This window comes from Schistocerca gregaria, chromosome X (assembly GCF_023897955.1).
Source record: "Schistocerca gregaria isolate iqSchGreg1 chromosome X, iqSchGreg1.2, whole genome shotgun sequence".
Classification (NCBI taxonomy): domain Eukaryota; kingdom Metazoa; phylum Arthropoda; class Insecta; order Orthoptera; family Acrididae; genus Schistocerca; species Schistocerca gregaria.
Window position 1 is genome coordinate 183,995,303 of NC_064931.1, and position 14,105 is coordinate 184,009,407.

The 14,105-nt window shown below is 37.8% G+C and overlaps 1 protein-coding gene across 3 annotated transcripts in view; it reads left to right on the forward strand.

Annotated features, from left to right (window-relative positions):
• LOC126297831 (HEAT repeat-containing protein 5B) overlaps window positions 1-14,105 on the forward strand; it is a 472,968-nt gene that overhangs the window by 311,764 nt on the left and 147,099 nt on the right. For all 3 annotated transcript variants that reach the window (XM_049989077.1, XM_049989078.1, XM_049989076.1), the window contains 4 exons: window positions 2,238-2,415; window positions 3,737-3,897; window positions 9,169-9,418; window positions 11,946-12,089. In XM_049989077.1, the coding sequence (XP_049845034.1) occupies window positions 2,238-2,415; window positions 3,737-3,897; window positions 9,169-9,418; window positions 11,946-12,089 (733 nt within the window). The remainder of the gene's footprint in view (window positions 1-2,237; window positions 2,416-3,736; window positions 3,898-9,168; window positions 9,419-11,945; window positions 12,090-14,105) is intronic.

Sequence of the window (14,105 nt, forward strand, 5' to 3'; positions counted from 1 at the left end):
TATTTGAAGATAGCTTTCTGCATAATGTGATTGGAAAGGGCAATAAAACATCCATGTAAAAAGCCGTGAATTACTAGAGAGATTAAAGTATCTTCTGAAAGGGAGAGGGAAATGTAGCTGTTGACAAGAACAATTAGAGATCATGTAGTAGTTGCACAGAACAAAATCAACTCAGAATTACTAGGAAAAATTATTAAAAAGTCAAGGAATATACACATTATCTCAGAAGTTAGTAATTCCAACTACAGACTGAGAAATGTGGTGAAACAGGAAATAGGACAAACAGTCGAAGGATAGTATAATGTGAGTATTGAATTAAATGGAAGGGTTATGAATGATGAGTCACAGCAAGCAAATATGTTTCATAAAAATTTCTTAAATATAGTCGAAAATAGAGGGACAGACAGTTCGAGAGAAAAAAAGCACCTCTCATGAAATCACTAACTTCTTCCTCAGAAATTAAGAAAATTATATATTCTCTCAAAAATAGAAGCTCATCTACATTTTATGGTGTTTCCAACAGAGTACTAAAGATTTGCTCCTATATAGCCCAGTCTTACCTGAAATATGTAATGCATCACTAACTCAAGGCATTTTCCCCAAGAGATTGAAATATCCTATTGTTAAATCCCTTTATATGAGAGGTGATGTCAATACCTGCCATCATGTTTCACTAGTAACACTGTGCTCCAGAATACTTGAGAATGTTATGTATTCTAAAATAGTACCCCACCTGTGCAACAGTAATATCCTTAGTAAATCATAGTTTGCTTTTCAGAAGAGTTGTTGTAGTGAGAATGGTGTTTACACATTCACTCACCAAATTTTACAAGCATTAAATAACAAAATAGCACTGATTGGTATTTCCTGTGACCTGTCTAAGGCAATTGACTGTTTGACTCACAATATTCTCCAAGAGAAACTGAAGTTTGAAGGAACTGATGGTATAGCCAACCAATGGATAATGTCATATCTAATCAAAAGAATGCAGAAAGCTGTACTCAATAATTCAGCCAATGTAATCAGGAAATATTCTTTTAATTGGGGAGAAATTATGTATGGGGTTCCCCAAGGCTCAATCTTAGGTCTGCCGTAGTTCCTTGTATGTGCAAGTGATCTTCTGTCTGATACAAAACAAGCGGAAGTAGCTCTTTTTGCAGATGACACTAGTACTGTAGTAAGTCCAAGCATAAATGTAGCAATAGAAGAAATAGTAAACAGTATTCTTAAAAGTGTCACTGACTGGTTTTCTGTGAATGGTCTCACACCCAATTTAAAAAAGGCACAACATATTCAACTTTGCATATCTAGAGGTACTATAGCAATGATCTATAGGTAATACACCAGTGATTGGTGTAACACATCGTTATGACATAATAAATAAGGTAGAAACTTCAAAAATTTTAGGTGTTCATATTGAGGAGAATTCAAACTAGAAAAAGCACATTTTGGGACTTGTAAAACAACTTATTTAGTTACATTTGTACTTAGAATCATTGCAAATCCTGAGGGGATACAAATCAGTAAGCTGATGTATTTTGCAAATTTTAATTGAATAACATCGTATGGAATAATGTTCTGGGGTAACTAATCTCCAAGAAAAAAATCTTCATTGCTGAAAAATGTGCTGTAAGAATAATATATGGTGATCACCCATGATCATCTTGTAGACTTCTGTTTAAGAAGTTGGGCATTTTGACTACTGTTCACAGTATATTTATTCCCCAGTGAATTTTGTTGTAAATAATCCACTACAGTTCACAAGGAACAGTGATGTACATAATTCCAATACGAGAGGAAAAAATGACATTCATTACTCCACATTAAGATTGTATTTAGCACATAAAGAAGTGCATCACTTACCCAGTGATATAAAATGTCTTGATATACAGTAAAGTAAAATTTTAAAACAAGCTGAATAAGTTCCTCCTTGTCAACTCTTCCTATTCTGTAGAAGAATTTCTGTTATTGTAATGTGTAAAAATTACTAACTCACATACGTATAGCTAAAAAAAAAACAAAAACACTGTAAATGTTCAGCATGTAGCCATATATACAAATTACTTTGTGATGTGAAGTATGACAACTTGTTCTACATAGTACAATTTATCATGCAGATGATCTGTGTAACATGGAACTAACTAGTATTGATTACTTCTTATTAATGCTTACTAATTCTGTTATTTTTAGTGAGATGTTTAATCATACGTTTTATTTATTATTAATGTTCTTTCCAGTGTCTTCAAGAACTGCTAACTCATGCTCAGTTCTTGTGCACATCAGAACTAGAGAGCCTGGCTAGTCTGTGTTTTCGTGCCTTTGATGGTTCTAATTATGAAGTAAGATGTGCTGTATCAAAACTCCTTGGTTCATTGATTGCTGCAACTCAGCTGATGCAGAAAGGCAACAGTTCCAGTGAGTAAAAGTAAATGTGTTTCTAAAATTTTGTTTGTACTGGGATGAATGAAAAAGACTGCCCTTACGTATTTTTGCTGTCAATGGCACATACAAAGAAATCATAATATGATGAAGGTTTTAAGTTGCTTTAAGTACTAACCACATTTTCCTTCTGTGATTCAGTCATTTGCCTCATTTTACCACTAGTTTGAAAGCTCTGGTGTAATCTAATTTGGCATTTGAATTCAAGCCAGAGCTGTGCAGTGTGTTTCACAACATTGCCCAAAAAGTATCTTCTTCATGCCATAAACGTTTTCATTGAATCAAGCACATTGCTCATGGTGATTACTGGGTTAAAGTTTGGGGGACTGATGGTCTTTGTAGTCTGGTCCCCACAAACCTACCAACCTTGAAGTCTGGACTATATAGTGCATTAAAGACTGCCATTTGAATTGCTGTCAGCTGGCAGTTCTGTTTGTCCATTATATTGTTTTAATAGAGAATCACATTGCTCTGAGAGGAGTCCTGAGTGCTTTTACCTGATGGCACCTAGCAGACATGTGTGTGTGCTACTGTAGTTGCCTTCATTGATGGTGACGACATGTGACACAAGACTGGAAACTGAGTAAGAGTGATTTTCACTTATCTCAGAAGGTTGTTAACACCAGCTTCCTGGTGGGTGATGTTTGGTGTAATTTCTTAGTGATAACTAAGTGTTAATATCTCCATCTCGTTTCATTGATAAAATGCTACATCCACAGAAAATGACTGAAGGAAGACGGAAGTCCAGGAACGAACAGAGAAGTGCATGTTCATGTGACAAAAGTGAGAGTTTACTTTCCATTAATTTGTACTCACTACCATACAAAATGCCAAGCTTCAAGCAAAGCCAACCCACTTTCAGCACAGCCTACAGATCATACTGAACAGTGTGTGGCTGCATCAATTGCTTATTGTCATCAATGACTTCTTAGCCTCTAGTGAACTTATGACTGCACACTTCACAAAGTGACACACTTGTCAAATTCTCTTTCCCCATTTATTTTGATTCCCTCGAAAGAAGATACTCATTTTATGATGTAACTGTGCTGGTCTCACCAACCATCTACATATACTAACAATAGTGTCATGCTATCATGGAAAGGAGGAGTCTTACTAATTAGTCTGCCCATTGTGTATATTACATGGTCAATCATATAAAAATTTGGGTGCAAGCAAGTTGCGAAGTCTTCTTGATACTTCATTGTACTCTTTTGTTTTTGGAAGTAGGTGTGCATTATACGTTTTCAACAGGACTCTGATTCAACATTTTATTACGTTAATCTATTCCTTTCTTCAGGCCAGCAGAATAAGGGTATTAAACCACTGTCACTGGAAGAAGCACTTGGAGTTCTTATGACGGGCTTTCTTCGTGGTGGCAGTGGTTTTCTGAAAGGCACTGGTGAAATGATTAAAGGAAGTTCAGGAGTGAACAGAGAAGTGCGTGTTGGTGTGACACATGTAAGTATATTCCTAAACTGTTACTGAATATTAATTTAAATTGTAGGACTGGTTTTGTTATTGTAATTTCAAAAATACTGTCATTCATCTTTAGAAAATCAGAAGTAAAAACTGATTCTAATGGATTTAAGAAGTTTTGTCTTTGAATTGTGTTTCATGACGTGCCAAAATATATCATTTGCTAAAAATATTATTTATTTTGAAGAGAATAAAAAAGAAAAAGTGAGGAATATTATGGTAGTACATCACTTTGATGACAAGTTCCTTCCAGATGGAACACAAGCTTGGTGTGAGGAAAGATGGGAAAAGAAATCAACTGTTTCCATCTCAAAAGACTGAACCAGGCCTTTGCCTTAATTAGTTAAGAGAACCACAAAAATATAAATTGCAGTGATCAGACACAGATTTGAACTGTCATTGTCCAGAATGGGAGTACAGTACTTCAACCACTGCTCCACCTTGTTTGGCAGAAAATGTCCATTAATGACAAATATTTTAAAGTATATCTTGCAGATGTAAATTTATTTTATGTTATACTTTTTCTAATGCAAAGGTACTGAAGCTAAAACTGTTTTTGATCAAACATTTAGTGATGAGTCCTTCAGCCTTAAAGCACACTTAAAGCCTGTACTTGGACTCTTCAGTAAGGATGGATTACATGCTGTATCCTCACAGAATAAATGTTACTGTACCATGTATCTTCAGATAAGGTATTTAGCATAGGAAGCATGTACACAAATTCTTTTTGCGAAATTCAAAGTGTTGTACAGGGTGTGTTGAAACTATTCATTCAGAGTAATACATGAGGTAGAGAACATCAAAACAAACATATTTCAGTAAGGAACATACGGTCTCTAGATTTATTCGCAAGCATCACCACCTTTTCACAACAACAGAGACTTCCTTCTAAGCTCATTGATTCAGTTGCAATCACTATGGCTTTGTGTCAACACCAATGACCATGGAGCATTTAACATGTGCTGAAATGGCTGACATGCATTTGGTGTATGAGTCTGTGAATGGAAATGGATGAGCTGCAGTGAATTTCTCGACAGCGTTATCCAAACCAACTGGTTCCACAACACCAAACATTTGGATGCCTGAACCATGTGCTATTTGAAACAGATACTTTCTGTGCACATACACATGATTCAGGTTGGAATCAAACAGTGCAAACTCCTGAAATGGAGGAAGAGATTCTGTGACATGTTGAAGACATTCCATTTGTAAATACCTGATTTATTGCACACATCATTGGCATCAGGCATAGCCTTGTCTGGAATGTGTTAAATCATCAGTAGCTTCATCCTTTCCATATTCAGTGCATGACAGCTCTACACCTGCAATTTTCCGCTATGCACGCAATTCATAAAATGGTTTTGCAACAGACTGCTCTGGATCCCTTATTTCTGGCCAAGATCCTGTATGCCAACAAAGCTTTGTTTACTCATGAAGGCTGTTTCAATCTCCAAAATTCACATATTTGGGCGTACGTGAATCCATGAGGTGGTACTTGAAATTGTGTGCACAAACAGAAATTTGGTGTTAATGTGTGGGGCAGAATTCTTGGTGATGTATTGACTGTACCATATGTTGTTCTATTGTGCCTCAGTAGACAGAGATGTCACATCTTCATTTAACATGTGTTGCTAATACTGCTAGAGGATGTATATCTGAATGTTAAACAAAGGATGTACTTCCAGCATGATAGGGTGCCAGCCTATTTCAGCATTGCTGTGAGGAATCATCTGAGAGCCACCTTCAGGGATCGATGAATTGGCCATGGTGGCCCTGTCACCTGGCCACCCAGGTCATGTTATTTCACATGTCCATAGCTCACGCTATTCATCCACGAGACTCAGAGGGCCATAGACACGGGTTCCTAGGTAGATGCCTTGTTTTTTGACTTCTGCAAGGCGTTTGATACAGTTCCCCACAGTCATTTAATGAACAAAGTAAGAGCATGTGGACTATCAGACCAATTGTGTGATTGGATTGAAGAGTTCCTGGATAACAGAACGCATCGTGTCATTCTCAATGGAGAGAAGTCTTCTGAAGTGAGAGTGATTTCAGGTGTGCCGTAGGGGAGTGTCGTAGGACCGTTGCTATTCACAATATACATAAATGACCTTGAGGATGACATCGGAAGTTCACTGAGGCTTTCTTGGGATGATGCTGTATATCGAGAGGTTGTAACAATGGAAGATTGTACTGAAATGCAGGAGGATCTGCAACGAATTGACACAGGGTACAGGGAGTGGCAATTGAATTTCAATGTAGACAAGTGTAATGTGCTGCGAATACATAGAAAGAAAGATCCTTTATCATTTAGCTACAATATAGCATGTCAGCAACTGGAAGCAGTTAATTCCAGATATTATCTGGGAGTAGGCATTAGGAGTGATTTAAAATGGAATGACCATATAAAATTAATCGTAGGCAAAGCAGATGTTGGACTGAGATTCATTGGAAGAATCCTAAGGAAATGCAGTCTGAAAACAAAGGAAGTAGGTTACAGTACACTTTTTCACACACTGCTTGAATACTGCTCACCGGTGTGGGATCTGAACCTGATAGGGTTGATAGAAGAGAGGGAGAAGATCCAATGGAGAGCAGCGCGCTTTGTTACAGGATCATTTAGTAATCGCGAAAGTGTTTTGGAGATGATAGACAAACTCCAGTGGAAGACTCTGCAAGAGAGATGCTCAGTAGCTCGGTACGGGCTTTTGTTGAAGTTTCGAGAACATACCTTTACCGAGAAGTCAAGCAGTATATTGTTCCCTCCTACGTATATCTTGCGAAGAGACCATGAGGATAAAATCAGAGAGATTAGAGCCCACACAGAGGCATACCGACAATCTTTCTTTCCATGAACGATACGAGACTGGAATAAAAGGGAAAACCGATAGAGGTACTCAAGGTACCCTCCGCCACACGCCGTCAGGTGGCTTGCGGAGTATGGATGTAGATGTAGATGTGTGGATGAAGCAGCTGGTGTATGAAACCATTGTGGACACAGAAGTAGATCTCACTGCTAGAGTTGCCGTCACTGCTGGTATCATTGTGGACGTGCCAGGAATCTTCAAACGGTCATGACAGTCAGTGGTCCGATGATGTATGGCATGCGTTCAAGCAAATGGTCAGGCATTCTAGCAGTTCCTGTGAATTTCACTGTTGTAATTAACACACTAAACTACTTCCTGCATAAATCGTCCCTAACATCAGAAATTGCTGTCGGGAACCATATGTACCATAACTAACTATATTTGTTTTTATGTTCTGTACCTCCTCAATAGTTTTGATTCACCCTGTAGAGGCCAGCATAGCAGGCCTCTGTGGTTGGTGGATGAACTGTGTTAATAGAGGCCTGGAGGCCAGTAGTTTACCACCCTGGATGGGGTAGCGGAGGAGCTGTGACTGAATGCCTGTTTGTCGTCCTACACATTGTCATGAAAACATCATTATTAAAACATCAGATTATTGTTCATCAGCTACAGCACTTGTGATGATGCTCGAAGAGGCCAACATGCTGTGCATGTAAATGGTGGGTGGCCTGTGAAGAGATGCAGCCACCAGTAGGTGGCACGGTGGTGTGCAGCATTGTACAGTGGGTGGAGTGATCACAATAGTGACTCTGCAAGGATGCTGACACAGTTGGGGACACTGCAGACTAGAGGCTCCCTACCAGCACACTAAGGGGTGTTCTGGACTCGACGTGGGTGAAATGGATCGCAGGAGCAGCAGCAGCAGCTGTGTCTGTCCACATAAATGGAGACAGGGAGCAAGGTGTTTGCCCGTACAAATGAAAGTGGTTGAATGGGTGCACTGCCCTGAGCTCAGACTATAGGCCACCAGGTGGCCTACTGATTGGATGGTGCCTAATCCACAGCATTGATCTCAGCACTAGTAGCAGGGCTGCAGCTAGCAGCGGCAGAGTCTGGAGGTGGAGAATGGTGATCCATGTAGACTCATAGGACATGATAGGCCTCCCGTAAGGTAACAGACTGCAATGTTTAGGATAGGAATAGGTAATACTAATGTGGGCTTGGCTCATCCCTGTTTATGCTAAAGCATCAGTTTTTATAATGTAAGCTACAACAGAGCCACAGGTAAGGTGTGAAGCAATCTGGTCTCCCATGCTGCAGCAGCTCTGCTGTTCTGCTATGCCTCTGGCCCCTCCACTTGGCTGTAGCATATGATAACTGCCTTGACACATGGAAGCAGTATTTGCCATATCAATGTGCAGTCTCTTCTGTAACTTCTCCTGGCCATCCCAAACTGCCTTGCTTCTGCAGTCTCTTGTATTAGCCGTGGGCAGTGTCTCAGTTTACCCATCAATGCCAAGTAAATTACCTGCAGTGCAATAGCAGTGCAGTCTTGCACTGCGTAATTGATAACTGAAGCTTTCAATGTCTCTTCCGCATTTGTAGAGAAACTCAGTGTTGAATGACTGAAGACTATTCTCTGTGGAAGAAAGGGTGAGGGGAATAAAACATATGTTTTCTAAGGGAGTGCAGAAGACACACAAACTTTAGAATATCTTTCCTGACAGTGTGCTCCCCAAACTATGTTGTTGTGCCAGTTAACTTTTCCAGAGAAATGCAACATGCTTTGTCACTGAAAGCTTATGTTCATTCTTGTCTTCCCTGTCCATAGTAGAGCAGCAAAATGTAGGGAATATTCTACTTCAAGATTACCTGCACAGAGTGAAACTTTCATAGTCTTAGTGTACATGTTGATCCAACATTTCCCAAATAGGTGCCACATTGTTGATTTGTTAATCAGTGTGATTGTTGCAGGCTGAGTAACTAACTTATTTTCTTGGAGTTCATTGTGGATAGGACATCCGTGTAGGCATTTTCCAGCTGTTTACTTTATTCCGGTAATAGTGTCAACATTTCCATACAGCTGTATTATAATTTGTTTTGACATTCAGTTCATGTACAATTGATTTCAAGATTGTTGTTTCATTGTCAGGCACCAGATATGGCTAAAAAATGTAGGGAATATAAAAAGTTTACATGATCTCCAACAATACACACAAATTATGATAAGAAATAACTGTAATAAATACCCATACTAAGGATACTTTAAACAGTTTCGTAGTTCATTAAGAGATCTCTAATTTTAGAAAACAGAGATGTATTTCCTTGTCTTGATTTATATTATGGTACATTTTGTCAGTAGATTACTTATTTCATATTGTAGATAACTTATTGCGGGAATGAACTGTCTTTCATATTCTGTTTAATTCATGTTTTTCTTGTGTAGGCATATGTGGTCTTTGTTCAGACAATGGGCAGTGTGTGGTTGGAGCGAAACTTGCCTACTCTCCTGGCACATATTCTTGATTTGGTTGCAAACCCTAAAGCAGCTTCATCACATGTTGATGCTGTTTACTCTCGCAAGTGTATAAACTTCATTCTGCGTAGTCTGCTGGGAAAAATGCTGGGAGAAAAATCACAGGCATCAGCATGCAAAGATCTTGTCCATATAGTAGTGAAACAAATGAATTCAATGGGTAAGATTAAGCAATATTATTCTACAATATTATTTTCCATATAACATTAAGTACAGTGTTGTCCATAATTTTTAAGTGACTACATTATTTTGTTGCTAACTTTTGTATCATTATTAAAGGCTATAGAAATAAATAATACTACAATTTCAATTGTGAAAATTGCAACACTCAGAAAGAATTACTTTTACAAATCCAAACTCTGAGAATGTACATAACACTTTACCCCCAAAAGTGAAGAAGAATTTAGAGAGGCAGCATGAAAATGGACCCAGCAGTGCTCCCTGTTCTAATGCTAAGCTCTGCAAGTTGAGAGGTCCTCACATTTGCCTAGCGTCTTGGTCATTGGACATGTCTCAGTTATGTTTGGCCAGAGAGTTGTTCAATCTAGCAACTACTGTTTACATTTTGTGGACTCCTTTACAAACCTTATGGAGGGAGTTTCCCCAAGGATATATGCAGTCTTTTTTAAATTCCATGCCATGAGGTTTAGAGACACCACATTCAGGTTGCATGTGAGGATTTGTGTGTTACTGGATTTCAGAGTAAGAGATTGTGTTCAGTTCTGTAAACCTAATCATTTGTATATTGTCATTTACCTAATTTGAGATACAAAATTTATTCCCCTCAAATGCATCTTCATTCGTGTTGCAATTTTTATTATAATTTATTTATTTAAGAATATAAAAATTGTCTAAATATAGGTGCATGAGGCACCAGAACTATATGCTGCATTTTACAATACAGCCTCATTTTGTTTTACTTTCTCTGCATTTATTGCACCTTCAAGAGTTTATACATAGGTGTAATACAGTAGTGTGTATATGCCTGAAGATGGAATAACAGGCTCCACAACTGTTTCTGTTTAAAAAAAGCAATTCAGTTGTGGCAGAGAGGTTTGTTGACAGTATATTCCAATTCATGATCTTCTTCTGCAGCACTTACACCTACAGCGTGAAAAAAACTAATGATTTTCTAAGTGGTTATGCAACTTCTTCTTTCTCAGAGAGTGAGTTGTGATACAATACTCCTCTTATGCTGAAGAAAACAGAGCCCATCACCCTTGCAACAGACTGTTCTTTTGAGCTTGTAAGAGGTGCAGTTTCATCTTCAAATATCCACTTCTTGTTTTGTGAGCTAGTTGGATCATCATCATAATAAAATCAGCTTGTACTGTGTGTAACAGTATTATTCATTTAAAGGGGTAGACACTTTCAATATTTTATGAAAAAGTTGCTTGCATGATCGTCATTTGCTTCCTAGTTAGGGAATGGAGCACCCACAATGAATGAAGTGTCTTTGAGTTTATTATAATCTATCAGAGAAGTGGGAAATGTAGGTAAACTGGTACTAGGAGACCACTATGTAGTGATATGACTTGCACTCCTGTACGTCTGAAGTTTTCTATACTTTAGGTGGCCAGCCTGAAAGCAATGCATCCTTGAAGTTGATGTTATGTCTCTAAAACTCTTTGAACAATTTTAATGTGGTAGAGCAATGTACATAGTCTTGCCCAAACACTAGAGGCGTTTTCTCAAAGTGCTAAATTACTCCTAACTGAAATGCAAAGCTGCATGGGAACTATTGCTTGTTTCTCTGTGATATTTAATGATGCCAAAAATGATAGCAGAAGTTCATGTTGTAGGCTACAATACAGAAATAAACTGTTCTAAAGATTCAAAGGAGTAAGATGTGATTCTTTTTGTTCTTGTATTAGACAACTTGCCCAACATCTTGCATATGTCTACACAATATTTAAATTAATAACAGAAGATTCTGATGCTGAGCCAGAGAAAGGGTGGTGAAGAGGGTATTTGGAGGGGGGAGGGAGAGGAGGAGGAGACTGTGTACTACTTTAGTACACTTGAAAAATCAGAGGGGTAACTCGTTCCTGAACTGTCATGGAAATATGAATGGCAGCATTTGTTTTTGAGAGTTAATAGTTAAGTGCAAAAGTTGAAATTCACATTTCATTTTGGAACTGTGACTTAGGGCCTTCCACCCATTTGTATCTTTGTTTTTAATCCATCTGTTGGCAGTTATGAGGAAAGTATTTACACCATGTTCTGTTTATGAATGAAATAAACCTGTTACAGCCAGAGCTTTGTTATGAAAAGGCTTGAAATCTGAGAGAACATAGAAAAATTCTGATGTGCTGAAAACTATGAAAAAAATGTAAATTCTAGTGTATTGCTTGATCTTTTTGGGATCTTCCTGTACTTAGTCTAACAGAAAAGAAAGAAACTGAAATGCAATAGTCATGCATTTCATCTGAATCACATGTGTAAATTACAGCAGAAAGTTGGTGGAATAATTTTGTTAAGACTTGCTTAAGCACATTACATTTTAACAAAGCTTTGAAAGTAGAATTATGAAGTCACTTATTTTATTGAATTACAATTATTTCATTACATTACAATGTATATTATATGTAGTTTGAAAAACTGGAAATGTTATTGATAGTAAATATTTACTCACCAGACTTACAACATTTAAATAAATTATTGTTACTTCTTTTATTTAATTACAGATTTTAATCCAGAGAATGCCAAAGATTTTAACCAGGAGACTCTTTTTAGTCAGCACCTACTAGTGTGTGCCTTGCAGGAGATTGGCAGCTTAATTCAAGGCCTAGGAACAACAGCAGTTTCTCTCGTTACAGATCAGTCATTAAGTAAGTATAGCCACTAATCAGTGTTGTAGTACTTGTACAAAAACTGTAGTCTAGTCATTGATTGCTTTTTGTGTACTATTTTAATTTTATTGTTTTTAAGCTATAATTGTTTCAAAATATATGTGGTGACCTTGTTAGAAGAAGGAAACATGCCCATTGCCTCCATAAAATTTCTTGTACATTTTGTGGATAAAGAAATACTTTCTGTGGTGATAAACAGAGGAAACATGCCTTCAGATGCTCTGTAAAGAACATGCTCTAGGGAGTAGCATGTCTCAGCAAAAGCTACAGGTAAATTTTGCCTACAGATGAGGGCAACAAAGTTGTTGTTAAGATACGAGCATTACATTTCAGCTTCATATAGAAACATGAGATTAAAGATCTGAACCTTAACACAAAATAACTCCCTATTAATAAACTGATAAGGTGGACATGCTGTTAAGGTCAGTTGTAAATATATACACATAGTTTATACACATATAAATCAACAAGAGATTGTACTGGGAACAGAAATCTGGACTCTTCTACATGTGTGTGAAAATGAAAGAACCAACAGGCTTAATAATCTTGTCAGTGCCTTCTACAGCCTGTTAAATGGTGCCATCCAACTGGTAATAAACTTTAATTTGCTGCAGAATTGCACATGGTATGCTGTGAGGTAATATACTTTAAATTGCTGCAAAATTGTACATGGTATGCTGCGACAAACAAAATGTTACTGTGATGCCTTTATGCTGTAGGCAAATGTATGATACTACCAAAATTATGAGTGACCGAGATAAATAATGTGCATAGAGAATTATTGTACTGTAATATTGTGTTGGACTCTCCCAAAGTGTGATACAATCATTTCCTACATTAATATTGACATGGACTCCAGAGAAAAATCTTGTTTGTTGTACAGCCACCAAAAACTACATTTACTTCATTTTAAAAACAGTGCAGATGATGTCAATAATTCAGAGCCTAGCATGGGGAAACTGTTCTGATAGTAGCTAAAATTGATTCAGGTGGTGATGGACTTAGAACTACAACATTTCAATAACATTGCTGGGCAATGTGCAAAGCTTGTATGTGTGCCAGTCTCAAACACCCAACACAACCAATAATATGCTGTTGGCAATAAGACCACAGGTAGTCCCTTTCCGTTGAGGGTCTAATCTTAGAAAGGCCAATCAGCAGAAATTCAAATCCACATTGGCTCAGAAGATAACCGAACTAGTCTCCACACCTGAGTCTTATGATCAATTTGTTGAAATAGTACAGAAGTGCTCATGGATGACTAAAGTCAAGGTTGCAAAACCCGTTACGTACAGGGATGTACTCTGAGCATAAAGCAACGACTAAAGAAATACCTTCGACTTTTTGAAGAAGACCCATGGAGGGAAGAAACTACTCTAGTTGGCCAACACCTCAACAACTCAAACAAGAGAAGTGGATAGAACTCGTAGAAGAGCTAGACATGTCCAGAAATAGTCAAAAGCGTGGAAACTGCTGAGGAGATTAAATAATGATCTGACTAAGAGAACTGTTTCTGTCTATGTCTCTGCTGATCAGATAGTTAATATCCTGCTTAAGAATGGTAAACCACCAATGCATTCATAAATCTTTAACTAAATTATGCAATCCTCCAGAAGAGGAACTGACCAATGTTTCTCAACCATATACTCAATAACAACTAGAGAGGACAATATCAGATGCTGAAGCTGGTAAAGCTGCTGTCTTCAACAATTGTCTCAGTAACTATTGGAACCCAACATTATGGAGGACTCTTGCGCAGCTGCCATTCTGAAGCAAGTTACGGATTAGGTTTGCATCTATGTCATCTCTACAAGATCTTTGAATGAATGATCCATAACAGACTCTTAGAAGCAGATGAGCCCCTCTCTTAATCCTAGAGCAAGCTGGATATAGACTGGGTAAAGATTGTACAGTACAGGTATTAAATCTAACTCAGTATACTGAAGACATCTTTGAGACAAGAAGGGTCACTGGGGTAGCATTTATTGATCTAAC